We start from the raw sequence: 20,792 nt of genomic DNA on the forward strand, positions 1-20,792 counted from the left end.
AACCAATCAGCATGAAATATTAATATATTTTAAGATGCATTACAATTTAACTGATTTTATTATGTTGAGGAAATAATTAGATTAATTATTCTATCATATTTATGCATATATACCTATAATATTACATCAAAATATTATGCCATTCCTAATCATATCAGAAGAATACTATTACTGATTTTCAAAGCTGGATAATTTTTATGGAAATAATATTTCAAATACTATTTGAAATAGTAGATTCTTCGCAATTTAAATATAATAGTATTTCAAATAAAAAATAAATTATTCTATTCTGATAATCTAAAGTATCAAATAAAATACTTTATATTTAAATTTGAAGTATTATATACTGAACAATCCTTAATCTAAAGATAAATTGTGAACACGATTAATGTAATGTAAAACTTGATAACGTAAGAACTTCCAATATTTGTATGTATACTTTGTTAAACATTCCAAATCGTAACACAAATATGTTTAGTATATTTTAAATAAAATACTATATGAAATACTATTTTAAATAATTTTTACAATAAAATATTTTGTTTTTAAAAATATATGCATGATATGTAAAATAAAATACATATTTATTATTTATGATTGAAAATAGTATTTTACCCAGCTTTGCTGATTTTAATGATTGTTAGAGTCTAATATTATATAAAAGTTTATTATTGTTATTAATTGAGATTATCAAATGAAAATGTATAATAATATATAATAGTAATTTAGTAAAAATAGAGGATAAGAGAGTACAGAGTATGTATTATATAACTTAAAAATAATAATATTTATGTAAATATGTATTTCAAATATGAGACAATGGATAATCCGCTAGAATATTGTATATAAATTGAAATGAATTTTCTTATTCCTTTATCTTATATGGTATTATGCAAATGCATAATAGTACATATTACATAGCAACAACATTAATTAATAAGGAAGAAAATAATAGTACAATTTAGCTTGTATTAGCTTTACATTAATTTTACCTAACATTTTTCAAGATCATTAAGAATTTATCAATGTACAAATAATAAATATTTAAGCTTTGTTTGATAAAGGTAGTTAGTTATTACAATCTTAATATTAATAAAAAATAGATTAAAAACTTAAGAGACAATTTGCTCGATATATAAAAAAGAAAACTTATTAATGATTACAAACTTTTTAACTCAATTCGATAACATGATACGCGTATCTTGTTATTAAGAAATATAATGTAATTTGGTAATTGAATTCTGACAGTTTGAACAAATGCTAGTCATTTTTCGCACTACTTATTTCAAACTTGGACATACAATGTACTTAAGATTATATTATAAAGTTACATCTATAACAGTGTGTTTATTGGTCATCAAGACGATACAATAGGAAATAAATAATATATGTATATGTATGTATATATATATGCAAAAGAATATTAATATATATATATGTGCAAAAAAGAACGAGAAAAAACATACGAACATAGAGGATATACAAAAATTGTCAATACGAATATAATTAATATTCAGTCATCCATATATATAAACATTAATTTCGCGAAAATCTAACTAAATTGAAATCTATGAAAATAAAGCAATGTGAGGGATTTTTATGAAAGGAAATGGCCCTTAAAAGGGCCGTTATATATGTATATATAAATGTGTGTGTGTATATGTATGTATGTGTATAGAAAAAAGTAGGAAGAAAAAAAGAAATAAAATAACATATAAAATAATAATTACTTGGAACTAGTATATTTGGTAACCGCCTTTGTACCTTCACTTACAGCGTGCTTAGCTAATTCGCCGGGTAACAATAATCTGACAGCAGTTTGGATCTCCCGAGATGTAATTGTCGAACGCTTGTTGTAATGTGCCAATCTCGATGCTTCAGCAGCTATTCTTTCGAAAACGTCATTAACGAAGCTGTTCATGATGCTCATAGCCTTACTGGATATTCCAGTATCCGGATGTACTTGCTTCAATACTTTATAGATATAAATGGCATAGCTTTCTTTCCTCTTCCGTTTCTTTTTTTTGTCAGTTTTACTAATATTCTTTTGAGCTTTGCCAGCTTTTTTCATTGCTTTCCCACTAGTTTTAGGAGGCATGATTGATTTATATGCGTTATAATATTATATATTATTTTATTAAAATATTATCTCTTGGGATGATCCTACACAGAATACTGTTCGAATCGTTATGAGCAGGAGAAAACGGATCCTCCGGTTTCTTTATGCTGTCTGGAATTCTGCGCCGGCGTATAAGCAATACCCTAACAAAACGCCCACAAACCCTATTTCGTTCGATGGTTAAAGGATAACGATTTTGGTTGGTCGCGTCTGCAATCCACAAGGAGTGGTCTATTCAAGAAAACACTATATTCACCATAGAATATGTCATTTTATTTTTTAATTTAATTCACTAACTTTTATTTATCTTTTTTGTTTCTTCATTTTTCTTTTCGTCTTAGATTTTATTTCAAGTTTATTGTGTTAAACTAATTTGTTTTTATTTCTTTTTTTTTTACTATAGAGTATAACTGTCTATTATATATTAAGTTCATGCTAAAGTATTATTATCTAATATAATTTTTTGATATAAGATAATTATAATTAGGGTTGATTATCTATTGGAAGGAAATATTGGTGTTTTATCTTATTTGTTTCTATCAATTTTATTATTCCTTTTTTTTCATGAATTTATACAAAAATTATTGAGAATATAAGTAAAAATTTATATATTGCAGGTTTCAAAATTGCATATAATATAAATACGAAATAAAATGATGAATATAATAGATGGTTATAAAGTATACAAATATTGACATAATATTAAAACTTATACAATCCGTGAAATGATTATTTATAGAAATATATAAACGTGTCGATTAATAAAAAATAATTATATTTCTTAGATTAAGGATGTTTGGAAGATATATGTCAAAATGCTGAAGAGAATGAAAATTTAAGAGTGTGTTTCTTATTTAATACTTAAGCCACTGTAAACATTTCAAATTGATCTATTAAGTCGTTTAAAAGTTATTGTGTGCAATTTAAAATAATTGTTTCTGAACGTTAAATAATTAACATTAAAAAAATATTTTTCATTAGAAATGATCGAAACTTAGTAATATTTAAATGTCATAATTAATATTTAAGCATTATTAATACTTCGACATTCAGAATTGATGAAGATTAAAATCAAAATAATTTTTGTCCTGAAGTTAAAATCAAGACATTAAAAGTTATTTAAAAGTTTTTCATATTATTTATTATTTCTTATTTAATTCAAAATTATTGGTAAAATAATCTCTTTTTTTTTAATTATACATTCTTTTCTAGCATTGACATTATTATTTTTATTTCGTAATATGTAAAACGTAGATTTTTATAAATTATAAATTTTCAACATTTTTACCTTCGATTGTACGTCAAACATTCGAATTAGGACATTTTATATCATAATGTCCAGTTGATCCACAAATACTGCACAAACTCTTTAGTGCTGGACATTTGCTTCTATCCATCACGTGAGTCAGACCACAAAATTTGCAATTTTTCCGTAACATTGTTATTTTAGAACACATCCATGAAAAGTGATTCAGTTTGTTACATTTAGAACATTTTTCGTTGTAAGCTAAACACTTCTTTACTCCGTGGTCTCCTCCACAAAAGCTGCAGTTATTAATGTACATTACACCGGGACAATATTTACTGAAGTGGTTTCTTCTTTTACATTTGTTGCATTCTTTTCCAAATGCGAAACATTTGTCCTTCGGGTGCAACTTGCCACAGTATTTACAAATCTTATTTTCTTCCCAAATAGAATTATTACATAAATCCCATAGAAAAGCAATTTCTGCTATCGTTAAAGATTTAAATGTTTTTTCAAATTTGAAATCTGGTATCTTAGAACTAGCTATTGCAATGAATCGTTCTTTACAAAGATTTTTGATTTCTTTTTCTAATTTTTGCTTTATCATATTGTCGACATTTTTTATATTTTTAATACAATCAACCTTAAAAATATAAATTAAAAATTAGATATATGTATATCACATTCGCACTTTTTATTTTATCTATAACATACCTTAAGTCTTTCTACATAATTTATAACGCTCTCATTTTCAGATTTAGCGTTCGTAACGAACTTATGATATGCATCAAATTTTTCGATTAATACTGAAAAATTATTTTTATCGTCCTCCTTATCGAATATTAAGTATTGAAGTATTTCATGACTGATGGAACCCATGCGATTTAAAACAAAAGTGCCCCATTTATAATAATCTTTCTTATTATAATCCACAAGTATTAAAAATGATCTCATTTCTTCTTTCCAAATATTCCAACTATTTATAAACTCTTTTAAGTTTTTTATATCTGGTGGCGGTTTATACATAGATTCCAACAAAAGGTCATCTCTAATTGGTGCGCTAGGCGTTTCTTTAATATGTGCATTATTATATACTTTTTCTTGATTCAAATTTAATTGTTTTACTGGTTTTTCTTTAGAAGATGAAGTAAACTCACAAGAGTTTTGTTGATAACGTGCATAGCCAACATTAAATTCTTTTTTTTGTATATGATTAACCGATTCTTCTTTGTTAAAAGAATATTTGAATGCTAATATAAAAGAAAAAAATATAATGATAAGTAGTCAAAATGCAGCCTATCATAATTATAATTAGTAATAATATAAATTGTACAGTAGAATGTAGATTATTTGTAATTTGAATTACCTGAACGTAGATAATTCAAATGACCGTTTATTCTAATATATAATGAGTCACATTATGCATGTACTTTAGTTATGTATTTAATAATGTTTATGTTATGAAACATGTATCCTAAATGCTTCAAATACCAGAGTTTACTATCTTGTCTAAATTTGGTATGTTCATTGTATGAATTTTATTTATGCAATGAGTATTAAAAAGAAATAGATTGATGTTGAAATTAAAATATAAGTTGAATATCATTGCATTCAAAAATGGACGCGAGCATGTATAAAAATAATTTAGGTTTTGAAATTATGAATGACAATGATATTATTTCATCTGTGTTTGAAAACATTGATGATACAAATGTTACTATAAATGAAAATACAGGGGGATATAGTATTATTCAAACACAGAGTCGAAGTTAAAAATGCATTACGTATTGCCTTTTAAATATTATCAAATTATGAATTTGCTAATATTTAAAAACGTCTAATTTTTGATATTCCACTTTCCTTATTATTAAATATGTATTTTATTTATAAATCATTCGGATGAAAAAATTACTTAATTTTTAATCAATTTATAGCATAGTTATGATTTTGATTCTTTTAAACCCATTATACAAAATTTGATTATAATTAAATCAATTGTTATCCGTATAATGAAGTGCATGAATAGATTGAAAATTTTAAATCTTAATATATAAACTATTTTTTTTTTGTAAATATTCTTACCTTGTGGATAATGTGTAGCATCAGATATATTTTTTATAGAGTTAACATTTTTATTGGTAAGTTCCACATTATTACGTGTTACAGTTGGTTTATGTAAGTTAGGGTAAATTTGTGTTTTGCATTCAGTATTTTTCGAATTCCTTTCCGAAGATTTTTCTTGTGCTTTTGCATATGCATTTTGGGGAATATTGTGCTCAGTACTTTGTGACGAACCTGTAAAAGAATAATGTTAATGAAATGACAAAGTCTTTTTTTCTCGTAACCATAATAACGATATAAAACTTCATACCCATATTTTATTGCAATAAAATTTGTTTTATTTTGTTTTAAATATATTTCTTATATATAATTATATATAAATATATTTCTTAAAAGTACTTTTATTGACAGATAATATTATTTCCGTTTCTCAACTATCACGTATTATCTTTATCAGAATTGTAAGATAATTATTATTTTATTTTATTTTATCAATTGTTAAGATTTCTTTTTGATCACAAAAATAACGTTGGTAAAATTGAATTGAAGTGTCAGCCAATGAGCGATCGCTAACGATGCACCAAGGACCAATAATAAGAATAGTACAGAAAATGTCGCTGCGATCATTGGAAAGAAGTGGGTTTTCCACCGAAGGGGATTCCTTATTTATCAGATCCAGAAGTAATGACTTTTTCTCGGAATTTTATTATTTCTCATGAACTAAAGAAAATGCAAGAGTGGAATTTAATTACAGTGGAACCTTGATTTGCATGCATAATTCGAACGAATTTTGTCATAATGAAAAATCGGATAATTTATTCAACAATTATTTATTTATATAAAAATAACATAAAATACAAAATACTAAGTAAACATTAAATAAATTAATCTGTATTTTACTTATTACGAATATATTTGTGTCGTAGCGTATTAATATGTAGAAAGAGAAAACGTCTTTAAATAAAAAAATTTAATTTTGAAAAGATTTATTCTTTCACAGAAAAGAAATTACATTTAAAATGTTATAAATCTAAAGTGTTGTTATTATCTTGCACGATATTATTTATTTTTTTTTTTAATTTTTATTAATTTTTAATTTTATTACATCACGTTATTCAAATATTTCAAAATGGCGTAAATTAAATAATAAATATATAAATATTTAAATTATACAATTCTGTAACATATAATGTAACTTTCATCAGAAAAAACCATCACATTATATTTTAAGTTGCAATTTGCATGAATAAAATACTCCTCTAAGATTTTGAGAAATATTATACAATTATATTTGGATTATTTGATCAAAAATGAATAACAAATGTATTTGTTCAAAATGTTATCATCCACTCGTTAATGTCGAATCTCCATATAGCGAGGTATCTCAAGAAATTGGTGATACTCGTATATCCATTAAAGTGGCTAAAGATACTTCCTCGATCAAATCGGTCAAAAGTTGTTTAACAAAGTCTTCTAACATTGACATTAATTGTGCGGATGCATACGGTAAAATGGAGATGATATTAGGGCTTTTAAATTAACTTTAAATGATAAAAAATATCAAATGAATCAAATTATGCAGAAAGTTATTACCGATCCTCAATAATTTGAAATCGAGTAAATTGATTTGTTTTGTCAAAAAAAGTAACTTTATTTTTATTGAATATTTTGTTAATTTTAAAAGATATAATATTTTACAATATTTTTTAAAAACTTATTTAATAATAAATAGTATAATATTTTAAATTATTTAAATAAGTTAATTAAATATTATTAAATTATGAAGTGGATATCTAAAAGGGACACATAATACATTTTATAAGTTGTTATCATAATTACTCTCCTACTTTGTCTTAGCAGTTAATCAATTATTTTCTTATTATTTATTTTTCAAAACAGAAGGCTGTATGGTGCACCATGTTTTTCTGTAAATTTTATAAAATATATTATATATCCTTCCTTCTTAATACTCATCTAATTAATATTAAACATTTTTTTTATGTATATAAGCATAAAATGAAATTAAGCTTGAACAGTTTTATAAACTATATAATATAAAAAGTGTTTTGTAGAGAGAGAAGAGTATAGAGTATTCATTTTTTGTGAAATAAAGATTACAAAATTAATGAAATCCACATAGGGCTTTACAAAATCAAGTTTTAGTTATTTAGAGGGCTGGTCAATTTCTGCAAAAATTGGCCTAATCGCGTTTCTTATTTTAGGTAAAAAATGTCGAGAAGGTTGTACTAGAGTGAATATTATTTCTAATGATGAACCACCTCCGAAGGGTCCAGACGAAAAAATGTTTTTATTAAAATCAATAAGACAAATTATGCCCAACGATGATTTGAAAAATAGCCTTGAACTTGAGTTTAAATTACCACGAAATTATCTACCTTTACGTAAGTTTGATTCACCTCCAAGAATAATAATCCCAAATGCTTTTGCTGAAACTGAAATAAAGAAACGCAAAAAGAAAACTAAAAGTGAGAAGAAAAAGGGGACAAAGTAACAACACTTGCAAATTTTATGGGATACGTATATATAAGTGTATTATGTCAAAATATAAAGCTTTGCAACGATAACGATAAATAAGTGTATATATTCTTGCACTTTTTAAAAATAAAAATAATAATAAAAGAAAAAACAAAAAAATCTTAATAAAACATACAAGATATTTTTTTTAAAGAAATGTACTTGCACGTACTAAGATAACAAATTTTACAACAATAATAACAATAAAAATAAAATACTTTTTTGAAATTCTAATTAAAAGAATATACTAGTCTACTTGTTAGAACCTTCATGTTTTATTCGCTAATAAATTATGCTTCTTCATAATATATACATTAATTAACTACTGTACAAATTCGATATACATTTACAGACTGTGCAGTATAAATATGCTCAGACCTTTTAAAAAGTAGATCATACCACGTTTAATGCATGCTTGTATCAACGATACAATTATTTTAGAGAAAACATATGATCCATTATTTCCTCTATTTCTCTTTTTAAAACTTGCATGTACATTTTGTTCTGTTCGTAATACCGAGTTAAGAAGTTAATTTAAGTTTCTGAAAGAACAACAATAACAACGAGAACAGGAATAAAAAAGAAAACGATCGACGATCTAAAAACCATTTTGACATGATCGCTGAACGAATAATGATGCTTGATTGAAAATATTTTTGCTCTTTCATTATCGTCTGCCTGACCGGAGATTTGTACCAACCGGTTAGGTACTTTAGCGGTTATAAATTGCACGATTTTAAATTGACTCCTTGTCGACTGTAAAATAATATGTATGCATTACTAAAATCCTCTTCTTGTGGTATTTGTTTACTAGTAATGTCATCGTTATAATAATACCATACGTCAGTACGGGGATTTTTTGCATATGCAGTATAATGTCCTGCCGATACACCTAAAATGTTCAATTATGCATTTATAAAGCAGCAATGGGTATTTGTATACTGTTTGTTATATGAAAAAATGTTTTAATTCCTTCAATATACAAATACGTTTTTCGTTGGAACGGATACTTGCATTACGAATAAGATCATTGTACGGACCAATTACAACACAAATGTACATTTTATCATGAAGTAGATAAAGGATAGGATATTATTATTAAAGGTACTTTTGAATTTTCATATATATATATATATATATATATAACAAACTGTTTATAAGTAATTTAGGTAGCACATTTAGGTAAATCAAGCTTGTATATCTACTATATAATATTTAAAAAATAAAGTGTCTATACATACCTCCAAAATGACATACGCAAGCATAAAGATCATATAAATGACGACCTATGTTAAGATCAACTAAAGGGAATGTAACTTTATCGTCCAGCTTTAAACTAGTACACTCATAAAATACGAATCTGTAACGAATTAGAAACATGTGAATGCTATGTCAGATATTTTAATGTATATAAAATAATATAATTCATTTATATATATAACATTAATTACCGTTTTAAGTAAACTATGAGGAACTTGGGATACCTATGAACTGTAAGAGTCTTGGTAGCACATTGATTTCGTTCACATTTGGGACAAAACCAAGGATTGTGTTCATCCAGAGTTTCGCTGTTGTATAAATGATAGAACAAAATAGTATTATTATTTTCTTTATATTAGTTATAGTATAATAATTTAATCAATGATGATATTACCTTTGACTAAATGCTTGTAAGCATTCATATAATGATAAAGGATCATGTTGTTTTGTAATACTAGTATGATCGATTGGGGATGCCGTTTTAGGAACATGTTCGGTATAACAAACAGCAAGGTTATCACCATTTTGTAGAGTTATTATACCAGACTCTGGTACGCTGCAACCCTTACAAGGTTTATTATACATACATCGAGAGCAGTGATGACCCTGTAATAAAAAGTGAACATTGAATGTAGTATTCATAAATTAATGGATTTATTATTAAAATATATTCTCATTTTTCACTTATACGCTTTTGTATTGCTTTTATTTCTTTTTTTTTTTTGTATGTCTTATGATTAGTTAATTACATACCTATATAATCTAGATAAAATTTTAGAGAAGAAAAATCCTCACCTGCCCATCAACAAAATGAACAGTATAATGTCCTTCTTGCGGTATGTTCTTCTTGACAACATCGTACAAGTCTTTAGCATTTACTCTTGACGGTAATCTAACTAAATATGGGTGACCAAATAAGTTTGTACTCTTAAGATTGTTTGATGCTTCATAAGTAGTATCGTGTCTTAAAACCAAAGGAACATTCAAAATTCGAACAACGGGTCTCGGTCGACTGGTGTGATCCACTTTGGTAAAATCTGTTATATGAGTACGACATACTGGGCACGTTTTTTGGTCCACTTGATTTGGAGGGTAACTCTGTTGGATAATAAAAGTATATATAATCATTTTCTCATAGTATTTATATATAAATAGGATAACCTGTTAATTAATTAACATCAATGTAGGATGCATGATAAATATATATATGATAGAAAAGATATTCAGTTAAATTATTACATCGATTCGTTTAGCACATTAAGAACTGAGCATCTTTTGGTTAAATTTCCATTCAGGCCACGATAATCTATTAGCCATAGAAAAATAAGAATATTAGTCACTGGTGATAGACGTGGTCAATGGAATGTATACTATCAATCACCAGTGACTGACAAGGTGCTTAATGTGTTAAAAGTTTTTGATTAATCGATTGTAAGTGAATTATAAAGAACTCACTTATGTAACTACAATATTTCTACAGGAATATAAAACATTATAGACCATTTTAATGTAAACATAAAAAGAAATGATAATTGGAAAAAATCTTGATCATATATGAACATATATGCATGCTTTGTAATTGTTATTTTAATTTCTAAAGTTAAGTATTTTCTCTTGAATTTTTTCTTAGTAAAGTAAACATAAGTTTTTAAATTAACTGCATAGCAATACATTTTATCTTTTGATTGAGGGAATAAAAAATTAATTACAATAAAGAAATAAAAGATAATAATAATTAAACAAATTAAAATTAAAATAAGAAAAACCCTCAGTATAGGCAGTACCAGATTAGTCTGAATTGAGTTCTGGAATAAAAATAAACCAGCTGGCAGATTAGGCTACAAAAGCAGGTCATACAGGTTTCCATCTTCGTGTTTCCAATTGCCTCTGTTTATGTTGAAACGTCCCTGGCTTATTTGGTAACACGAAGCTATTTCTGTTCCCATACACATCTTTAAAGTGTCATCCTTCTAGGACGTTTTTACAGACCTTTTCTCAGACCTTCCCGAGGTTTATTATTGGTAATTAAATACCTCGTATGTTAACCCCTTCTGCTAGATTGATACTGCCTAATTCATCATGGGGTTTAACATAAAAAATAAAAAAGAAAAACAACATCTGGTAAGATAGAGGCAGGAAATATTATATTTATATTTATGGGCTTTGGTATTATATTAGAAGATGAAACAATATTCTTCTTCTTCTTCTTTTTATTAGGACTTTGTCCTGTTATAATAGCTTTTTTTATTGCTATTTCTAGGAGCGATTTATTGTTTTTACCGAGGGTAGGAAACAATATTAAAATAATAATATTTTTTATTTAAATTAAGGACCAAATAATATTGTATACGATTACTCACTTCTATGCATGTGTCACATATAATGAAGTTGCAATTGTTAGCTTCGTGTTTTTTCAAACCAACACCTGTATCATCAAGGCATATTGTACACTGAATTGCTTCATTTGCAACTGTACCTCTTTGACAAGATTCAGCTTCTGTTAAACGCTCTCCACCACTGTCAGATAGGATAGTACATGCATCAGGAGGATCCGTCAATTCAAATGCATATATGGATCGATTAGTGTCATTGACGTGTCTCAATAATGTATTATCATCCTTAAATGTATAATAAATAAAGATATAAATTAATAGTTAATTTAGATAATTTAATAAATATTTAGTTAAAAATGATTTTAATTTTGTACTATGGAATGTAGCCCCATAGTTAAGTCTTTATCACTATGAGAATGTTCTTTCATAGAATTTTTATCGGAGGATAGTATCAACGGTTATTGAGATTAATCAAACTACCGTCTTCTTTTTCCTCCATTATTCATTTATTTCTATTTCGCAAGTGTCTTTTTAAGTGAATAATTTCGCATCTTTCGCTACGTATAGTTTATAATACCATTGATGTTGCTAATACATAGATGTGAGAAATTAATATGAGTCGTTATATCACAGAAAGAAAATCCTTAAAAATATATAGTAAGGTTACCAATCAAAATTATTCTAAAATTTAATGTCACTCTGCTTTGTAGAGTAAACCAATGTTCTCCACGATTAATTTTGTAGTTGATGCCTGTCTACATATAACCACTGGTAATTAATGGATTATGCGTAAACGGTGGTTAAGGTAACTACAAAGTACTTCCATTTTATGATAAATAGCCAATTAACATGAGAAAGAAAATGTTTCGGTTTGTAATATCTCTACTATTATTAGTTTTCATTTATTTACAATGAAAGGTCACATTCTTAAGACCATTATGACTGTTCACGGAATATTAGCTGAACATTATTATTATGTCTTTGTTCTTTTTTTCTTATTTCGCATAATAAATAATTTACAATATATATTTTAATTTGGCATGAACAAATAAGCAAGACGAAAGGTCAAAAGTTTTTCATTATTTACAAGTTATTGAGTTATTCTTGACAAGTTTAAGGAATGTTAACTTGCCATGGCATAAGTCAACCAACAATAAACTGACCAATTAGATTATGGATAATGTTCAAAACTGGATAATATTTAAATAATTTCAATAGAAATTATAGTATTTCAATTATGAAATAATATTAATATATATAAAAACAACAATACTATTTCAAATAATAAATTTCTTACAATTGAAATAAAATAAGTATCGAAAGGGTTAATCATATTAAGCCTTGATTTGACTATAGGCAGTAGGAATATTTTATACTTTAATTATAATATTAATAATAATATATAATATATTCACATTACAGGCAAAAGTCTACTGGTTAAAAACTGATTATAAATACAGATACATAAATTCAGGTACTTACCAAAATTTTTGATATGTGATTTTCAAGAATTTCAGCCAATGCAATATTTGATAATGATATTGTTTCCTTCTCAAGAGTATGTAACAATTCTTCCTTTAATTTTCCTATACGCGATTGTTTATTTAGTGATACTACACATCTTATAGGTCGAGCACCATATGCTGGGACATATGTTATGGTAAATTGCCTTTCCATTGCACGAGGTAAAGGAACCGAAAGATACATAAATGGTTCGTACGTTACCGAAACATGTTTACAGACAGCACATATTACCTGTTAAACATATAAAAACTTACTTAAAATATCTAATGTTTCAATATGATATATCAATCAATTATATAATATGTGTATAGTATGAGTCAATCATATATACCAATTCCATAAAACAAAAAGTGCAGCAAATTAATAAAGTAATATACTTTATCCTATTATTTATTATTGAATTATTTATTTTTTATGGCCATAAAAATAGTTTTTATTTAGTAACGTTAAGTCTAATTATTAACACGTTGAATTCCACGCTTATTTTATATGGTTACCCTATGGCAGCAAAATACTAATTTATTGTTATGCGTTTCATATATTGTGTTAAATTTATATTATTATAATATTATATTATGTATAATATTATTTAAACAAATAAGTTAAAGTGTGTAATCATATGTAATAAATTTATCTTACCAGAGGTCACCAGTAACTTCCGTGGCGCTATGAGCAAATTTAGTACTGGTCACTGGTGATCTCCATTGCATTAATATATTAAAAATATTTATTTTAAATATAAAAAATTAAGTATTAATTATCAAGTGGTTTAGTAATAAAACTGAAATATATTCTGAAAGTGGAGTTAAAAAACTCATACGTGTATAAATGTTTAAGTGTTAGCAGTATGATCTGTAACAGCAGTATGAGACTTGTCTCTTATGCTTCTCAGAACAAGAAAGATCTACTGTATTTTGATTTAGGAAACTTTTCACGGTGACAGCTAATTATACTTAGTGCCACCCCAACGTAAGTTCCATCATTTAGGTAAGGAACTTTCATATTTTAATACTTACTGTACTTTTAAATTGTCCTTGAAAAGTATCTACTATAATACTATTATTACAACGTAAATGCTTAGCCCAATGTTTATCAGCTTCAAGTTCATCTTGTGGAATAACTGATCCATTTTCACCAGGTTGTAAGGTACGCAAACATTGTATAGTACCACTTAAACCATCACATTTATGATTTTTTTCTTGATCTTCCAATCTCATTCGCTTTACATTACACTTTTCTAAATCTCTATCGTATTCTAAGTCAGAACAACTTGAAACACAATCTACTTCGCAATTGCTTTTCTGTATGTTAACTTCTTTAATACGTTTAATACTAACACTTTTATTGTCAAAATCATGATTCTCCATCAAGTTAGAATTATCCAATGGCATTCTACGAACATTCTCTTTTGGAAATTTTTGCGAATCATAATGAATTTCATTATTACACTCTTGCTGCGTTACAAGGAAATTAGCATTACTAGTTTTAGCTTCTTTGTGAATATCATACAATCCATGAAGTTGTGGAACATTTTTGTATAATTTGTCCCAAGAATTAAACATTAAAGAACATGCGTCAGAACTTCCTTCATTAACTTCATTATGTATGAAAGATCCTGCTTTTGTACCCATCATTTCTTCAGAATCTAAAGTCTCTTCATCGTCGTCGTCATTTAAAGGTGAGCATCTTGGCGAATTTGCAGTACTATCTAATTCACATACTGGTGAGTTAAAATCTAAAACAAGATATACAGAGCTAAATATTGTCTTTAATAGTAAATATCTGATAAAAAGAAAAAGAGTATTAAAAAGTATATACGTCAAATTAAATACCTCTTAAAGAACCAGCCATTGTAAGATTTGGACTATTAGGGGAATCTAATGTTGGTAAACAGTTATAAGCTTCTAAGAAATCGCTAGCACAGTTTGAATTCCTAGTGGCAGTGGCGGAGGAAACGTTCTTTCCATTTGAATTTTCAATGAGATTAAAGGATGATTTGGCAGTTGACGTTGATACTGGAACGTGGCAATTCTTAGATGATTTTGCCGTATTCATTTGCTCGTGCAGAGAGTCTAGCAGTAGCGCAAGGAACTCTTGGCAGTCATGCTGCCAACGACAACCGTTGTTAATTGCTTCCGGGATCCTCGAGTTGTCGATAAGTCTTTTAGATATCATAAATGCAAATGATTTTTTGATTGTCACAAGCTTACCTGTCTGTAATCCTTGAATTGGGAGTGGTATACACCCAATGTCTGTTTAAATTCAGTTGGCTTTAATGCACTATATTTGCCTGACCACATTTTGCAAAGAAGTCCACTAAAGTGTGCCATTAAAGATCCAGGCGGTGGTAATTTTTCTCCTTTTTCTTCTAAATTCAAAAAATGATGTAAAACAGGTGGCGTCGCAGTTAAACATTGTAAACCAGCAGCCATAAAGCAAGTGTTTCCAAGATTACGAAGTCCACAAACTCCAACAGATAAAACAACTATTTCTGTATGGCCAGGTAAAGGACCTATGAGGTAATTGATTACATATCTTATTATTAGTTGAATTAATACTTTCTGTGCCGTTTGAGTCGCATATATCCTTATTCTGAACTTTTTGTTTAGACCCATTGAAATTTTTGCTATTCATTAATTTGTGTATATACGACTTATGCGGCTTAAACAGAAAGTCATAAAAAATCTGTTTAACATGGAACGTATTAGATATAAGTAGAAATTTTATTACCCATTGTAGAATCATCCTGAACATCTCCAGTTTCAGCAAAAATATTGTTTAATGCCGGTGTTCCTGAAGGTGGGAAAAACGGACCATATTGTACTAATGCTCCTGAATCAACATTTGTATCTGTGTTAGAATCTCTAAAATCAACATCTCTGAAATCATTCAATTCTGGTGCAGGTGGAAGTGGAATAGCACGGTCTGATACAGGGCTACTTGCTTCAGTCCTATTGAAAAGAAATATCTGGTATTAAATTTATTATTTAATTATTGTTCACTCATATCTCAATATAATAAAACATCATTGACCAGTTACTAGGTAACTCATGTTTTCATGTTCAAACATTGACCAATCACGAGTTAGCTTGTGTTTGCTTTCATGTTATTTCATTATGTATAAATAAAATGTATTGAAGTTTATTTAGATTGTTTCATTTACATACTCAATTACGAAATAATAACCAGTGACATGAGATAGATTCTGAGTGAAAGTACTGGTCAACAATGCGTTAACCCTTTGCATTCAAGTACTCTATTGTGGAATCATTATTTTAACTTAACAAATTTTCAGTTTATAACATGACAAAAACTAATCATAAAAACCTCGCGTATTCTTTTATGAAATTATAAATTAAATTTGTTTCAGAAAAGTAATATGTATTTAATCTTTTAAGCGAAAAATTAATTTATCAAAAGTGCAGTTTGTTCTTGTCATGGTAAATGAGCAATAAATACATTAAGTAAAACATTGTGTTTATTAAACAATAGGGAATTTAAAGTATATGTTCTTCAATAAATAAAAGAGTATTTTAAGCTAAAAAATAAATAACTGATGTATTGAGTTTAAAATTTTACTTGCATTATCTTCAAAATATCAAGATAAATTAACTTGTCATTCTCAATTAAAAAATTAATTGTATAATACTATTCAGAAACGGTCAATGCTTACTAATAAAAGATGTTGAATGCAAAGAGTTAATTATTTGTATTACAAATATTAAGCAAGAAAATGATCAATACCACAATTCTTCAATAGTCATATTTTCTGCCTGTAATGTAAGAGTTTGATCCAGAGACGAAGTTAATGGACTGAGACCTGTAGGTTCTAATACTTCTGATATCTCAGGTACGTCAGGCAAATGAAAAATTTCAGACGATTCAATCATTGATACGTTTTCTAGTTTTGATGAGTTTAATTGACTCTCCATTCGAGTAGAACGATTTTGTTAATATCCTAATTATAAGAATAATAAATAAAATTACAATACTTTATCTATTTTCTGGAAACAACAATCTTTATGAATTATTATAATTAAAACCAAAAAATGTAACACTTATTAATATAATTGTTAATAACTTTAATATTATTGAAAACTTTAATCAATTGAATTATTAATTAATTTAAATTTAGAAGTTTTAGAAAAAATTTGTTTGGCAAAGTTCATATTCCAGAGGAGATAATATTTACAACAAATTATATGTTTTCTAAATAAAAATATAGTATATTTAAATAAAAAAATATAAAACAGTAAATAATTTACAACTATAAATAAAACAAAACTATATAGTAGTAAAAGTTTAAACAATATTAAATAAGATCAAATCTCGGTTAAAAAAAAAATAATAAAATTAAAATTTGCATAGTAATAGTTTGAAATGAATATATTTCTAATATGAAAATATTTCCAACCACGCGGGATTTTAGATTAATTTCGTTAGTCCTAACCTAACACGTTAAACTTTACTTACAAATACAACGTATGATTAATTAAATGCATAATAATAAAAATAATATCGAGTCAATGATTAAAAAAGATGTTGGTATTTAATTCCAATTAAGTGATAAAATTGACTTGTAAAAAAAATCGATCAATATGGAAGAAACTCAAAATCATGATTCAGGAAAAGCGTTGGTATACTTTCTCGTAAAATATATCTATAGTCGTATTAACACTAATCTCAAGATCTAATTTCTCTCTTATACACTAAATAAATATATTACGAATGTGAAAAGAATATAATCAAATTGAAAATAATATATATTTACTTGATAGATGCACATTAAATTGGATATTCGTACATCAAGAGCTGAAAATGGACGCTTTCGTTCCTTTCAAATCTCAATTCTTCAGTTTTGATCGTCACCGTGCTCACTTTGCTATTGACTCCCTCCTAAAATGAACGGAAATGCTCTCAAACGTTAGTATCGTTGCATCCGTTAAGAGTTTAGCAAGACAGAATCCATACAGTGTGATTTGTGGATATATTTATGTAACTACATGATGACCAATGAGAAAGAATGTCAAACATTTTCTACATTGAAGACCAATAAAAAAGCATCTATTCTATATTTGTATCGGCGACCATTAAAACTGGTATCATTGCATTGGTTAATGGTTTAACAATACAGAATATATGCAATATGATTTGTTAAAATATTTCAATGTAACTATATGACGACCAATAAAAATGCACGTTAAAAATTGTCTGTACTGATGACCAATAAGAAACAAACACTATTATCGATGTTGTAAACTACCAAAAAGTTTGATAATTTTAAAGCAAATTTCAATTAACTTTCATTAATTGGATCATCAAGAGTAGCCAACAGTAGAATTTTTAACTATACCACGAAGCTTATATACAAGGAGAACGAACGCGATACGTGGTGTGTGTGTGGTACACTAAACTATATATATTTGAAAAATCTGACCCATCGAATCGACGCGCTCTCTAGTGGCAATAGAAATCATCCTTTCATACTGTATATACGTACCCTCATTTATAACACTGTGTTCGTTCTTCTTGTATATAAGCTTCGTGCTATAACGTTCAGAAATGTAGCCAAACTTTGAAGTGTATTTCGAGTGTTGGCTACATAGTTAAAGTTCTGCTTTTGGCGATATTTTTAATCAAGTTAACAAGTAACTTCATAACATTGTAACTGAAGATTCATATTGTAAAATAAAAACCAAATGTTGTGTCAGCATAAAATAAATTTGGTTGTCCATTATTTCATATTATATAATTGTTTTATAATTTCTTTCTCTCTTTTTTTTATATTTTAAATAGAAAAATATACAAACAGTTCTAATTTTCTAGGAAAGATTCCAACTTAACTTTTCGTTGCATTAGACCATTGGCATTCCAAAAAGCAATACGTAAAGTTTTCATTATTCGATGACAGATGACAATTTATTTACTATTACTGTTAATAGAGAGAGAAGGTTATTTATTTGTTCAGTTTGTTTGTCGGTAAGTTTTTCCAATTTACTCAAGTTAAAAGTGTAAGAATTTTTGTTTTTACTTTCTATAATCAGAGATAACGGACTTGGGATATTTGAAGAGTGATTGCTTCTTTCCGTAGCTTGTCCATAAGAAACTGTTGAATCGATGAAACGTTAGTTATTTCCTACTTGGTTGGTCCGTAAGTTTGATTGAATGTTTGGATTTTTTCTTAGTCTGGGTCTTGGGAACCTTTTTTTTGAGCAATTCTTGATAACTAGGGCATGATAGTTCGCGCTATAGTGGTTGCCATATAGAAGACAAGTTGATGGAGTTTCAACAGATTTTTTGCATTCCATAGTTGGCTGTGTACTCGTACATTTGACACACTAATATTGGTGATTGCAATACTTCTGAGTGTGACCGTATTTTTAGCATGTTTTGCATTAAACTTTTTTTTTTTTAGAAATGGTTCAATTTTAACTATAGTATGATTTAGACGACTTATATAATATACTGTATTATTGTTTGGTTTTTGCTTCAAGTCGATATAGAACATTGACAATGGGTTAATATTATTTATATTAATTATTTCATCCTCAAGCTCTCTTGAAGTTTGTCTTTTAGGTCATCAAGATCAAGAGAGTGATGAACATTGTGCAGAACACACGAAACAATCGTTCTTGTTTCAATTGAAACATATGAAAACTAACATTAGAAGATTTTAATAATCTTGTAATTTTTCTACAGGTCTCGGAGTCAGTTGGTATGACACGAACATGATTATTATTAACTTTAAATTTATAGCTTTCTTTTTTAACCACTTCATCCAAACATCTTGTTAAGGATTGCATCTCGATTACTTCGCCTTTATAGATTGGCGGGGGTACTTTTGATGATGGTTGATTTTCTGGCATATCTATATCCATACTTGAATTTAAAATCGAGAATCAGTTAGCGATTGATACTACTTCTACTTGTCATGGATGCCCATTATTACTGCTGTCGTCTTCTCTTGGTCTTTTTTTGCTGATTAGTGTAGTTACACGTCTGGGAGAAATAATTATTTACCGTGGTGGAAACAAATTTGATGTTGGCATATCCTGGTCAAAGATATGCAAGAGGCTTATCTCTATTTACCTGACTGATTTGAAAGGTATTAACTCTAATGGTTTGCTATCGTATTTATCCTCAATATTCACAATATAAACAATATAAATACTCAAAGCTCAGCTACTTATGTCTATATACACCGAAGGCTAGAATGCAAATCTTAAATGTCTTACAGCACGTAAAAGGTAAATATATGGACCGTTTATTTTGAAAGTAATGCAAGTCCATTTTCTGTTGTTTTAAGAAAATTAAAGGTTTGCATATTGTTCAATTAAAAAATCTATCTGGCAATGTTTCTATTAATTTATCAATATGTAATTTGATTATATAGATTTCTTTTAGGGTAATTTAACTAAAATTATGTATATTTACGGACTGCAAATGGACTTACACCACTTTCAAAATTTTAGTCTATTGTTAAAATTATTTAATTTAAATTTTGTAAAATAAAATATTACTTAAAATATATTTCATATTAATCCAATTTTATTTACAAATAATAACAAGAAATAAAATAGAAGTAGTATTTTTTATTTTGAACGTTAATTATATTGTTAAATTTAACATAAGACATTAGTAGTATTTATTTATGCTCTTCTTGTGGCAGTGTTTTGAAATATTCATGATGCATAGGAGGTATGTAGGGTAATAA

General features: G+C 27.2%; 4 protein-coding genes and 1 long non-coding RNA gene across 9 annotated transcripts; 2 read left to right on the forward strand and 3 right to left on the reverse strand.

Moving 5' to 3' along the window:
* Positions 1-1,720: 1,720 nt before the first annotated feature.
* LOC122521767 (histone H2B) lies at positions 1,721-2,215 on the reverse strand. The gene has a single exon (XM_043642518.1). The coding sequence runs from the start codon at positions 2,096-2,098 to the stop codon at positions 1,727-1,729; it is 372 nt and encodes a 123-aa protein (XP_043498453.1). The 5' UTR covers positions 2,099-2,215; the 3' UTR covers positions 1,721-1,726.
* A 1,116-nt stretch (positions 2,216-3,331) lies between these two features.
* LOC122514547 lies at positions 3,332-5,777 on the reverse strand. The gene is made up of 4 exons (XM_043631450.1): positions 5,737-5,777; positions 5,448-5,660; positions 4,080-4,615; positions 3,332-4,008 (listed from the first exon to the last, which is right to left on the reverse strand). Exons 1-4 carry the CDS (start codon positions 5,738-5,740, stop codon positions 3,421-3,423), a joined length of 1,341 nt encoding a protein of 446 aa, XP_043487385.1. The 5' UTR covers positions 5,741-5,777; the 3' UTR covers positions 3,332-3,420.
* On the forward strand, positions 5,775-8,008 carry LOC122514552. 2 transcript variants are annotated; one of them, XM_043631471.1, is made up of 2 exons: positions 5,775-6,107; positions 7,649-8,008. In XM_043631471.1, the coding sequence occupies exons 1-2, from the start codon at positions 6,002-6,004 to the stop codon at positions 7,936-7,938; spliced, it is 396 nt and encodes a 131-aa protein (XP_043487406.1). In that variant the 5' UTR covers positions 5,775-6,001; the 3' UTR covers positions 7,939-8,008. The 2 variants fall into 2 exon arrangements, with proteins under 2 accessions (XP_043487406.1, XP_043487398.1); XM_043631463.1 differs by lacking the exon at positions 5,775-6,107 and adding an exon at positions 6,630-6,932.
* A 209-nt stretch (positions 8,009-8,217) lies between these two features.
* On the reverse strand, positions 8,218-18,006 carry LOC122514568. 3 transcript variants are annotated; one of them, XM_043631492.1, is made up of 13 exons: positions 17,883-18,005; positions 16,823-17,036; positions 15,809-16,029; positions 15,289-15,590; positions 14,911-15,184; positions 14,095-14,813; positions 13,037-13,309; positions 11,582-11,839; positions 10,017-10,319; positions 9,616-9,827; positions 9,413-9,529; positions 9,203-9,321; positions 8,218-8,853 (listed from the first exon to the last, which is right to left on the reverse strand). In XM_043631492.1, exons 2-13 carry the CDS (start codon positions 17,008-17,010, stop codon positions 8,681-8,683), a joined length of 3,159 nt encoding a protein of 1,052 aa, XP_043487427.1. In that variant the 5' UTR covers positions 17,011-17,036; positions 17,883-18,005; the 3' UTR covers positions 8,218-8,680. The 3 variants fall into 3 exon arrangements, with proteins under 3 accessions (XP_043487427.1, XP_043487419.1, XP_043487431.1); XM_043631484.1 differs by having other exon boundaries at positions 17,850-18,005; XM_043631496.1 differs by lacking the exons at positions 8,218-8,853; positions 9,203-9,321; positions 9,413-9,529; positions 9,616-9,827 and having other exon boundaries at positions 9,953-10,319; positions 17,850-18,006.
* Positions 18,007-18,551: 545 nt separating this feature from the next.
* Positions 18,552-20,254, forward strand: LOC122516328. 2 transcript variants are annotated; one of them, XR_006303540.1, is made up of 2 exons: positions 18,552-19,057; positions 19,123-20,254. It is a non-coding gene; the product is annotated as an uncharacterized LOC122516328 (long non-coding RNA). The 2 variants fall into 2 exon arrangements; XR_006303539.1 differs by having other exon boundaries at positions 19,170-20,254.
* Positions 20,255-20,792: the final 538 nt, after the last annotated feature.

Source organism: Polistes fuscatus, unplaced genomic scaffold (genome assembly GCF_010416935.1).
Source record: "Polistes fuscatus isolate 324 unplaced genomic scaffold, CU_Pfus_HIC Scaffold1, whole genome shotgun sequence".
NCBI lineage: Eukaryota > Metazoa > Arthropoda > Insecta > Hymenoptera > Vespidae > Polistes > Polistes fuscatus.

What these genes read in the sequence shown, in the direction of transcription:
- LOC122521767 (XM_043642518.1), bottom strand. Translation starts at nt 2,098, where the DNA reads ATGCCTCCTAAAACTAGTGGGAAAGCAATGAAAAAAGCTGGCAAAGCT.
- LOC122514547 (XM_043631450.1), bottom strand. An exon ending in TGCTACACATTATCCACAAG is followed by an intron (nt 4,616 to 5,447) that starts GTAAGAATATTT and finishes CTTTTATATTAG; the next exon opens with CATTCAAATATTCTTTTAAC. An exon ending in ATTATGTAGAAAGACTTAAG is followed by an intron (nt 4,009 to 4,079) that starts GTATGTTATAGA and finishes TATATTTTTAAG; the next exon opens with GTTGATTGTATTAAAAATAT.
- LOC122514552 (XM_043631463.1), top strand. Translation starts at nt 6,737, where the DNA reads ATGAATAACAAATGTATTTGTTCAAAATGTTATCATCCACTCGTTAAT. An exon ending in TAATTGTGCGGATGCATACG is followed by an intron (nt 6,933 to 7,648) that starts GTAAAATGGAGA and finishes TTCTTATTTTAG; the next exon opens with GTAAAAAATGTCGAGAAGGT.
- LOC122514568 (XM_043631492.1), bottom strand. Translation starts at nt 17,010, where the DNA reads ATGGAGAGTCAATTAAACTCATCAAAACTAGAAAACGTATCAATGATT. An exon ending in ATGACTATTGAAGAATTGTG is followed by an intron (nt 16,030 to 16,822) that starts GTATTGATCATT and finishes TCTTTTCAATAG; the next exon opens with GACTGAAGCAAGTAGCCCTG. An exon ending in AAGGACAATTTAAAAGTACA is followed by an intron (nt 13,310 to 14,094) that starts GTAAGTATTAAA and finishes TATGTTTAACAG; the next exon opens with GTAATATGTGCTGTCTGTAA.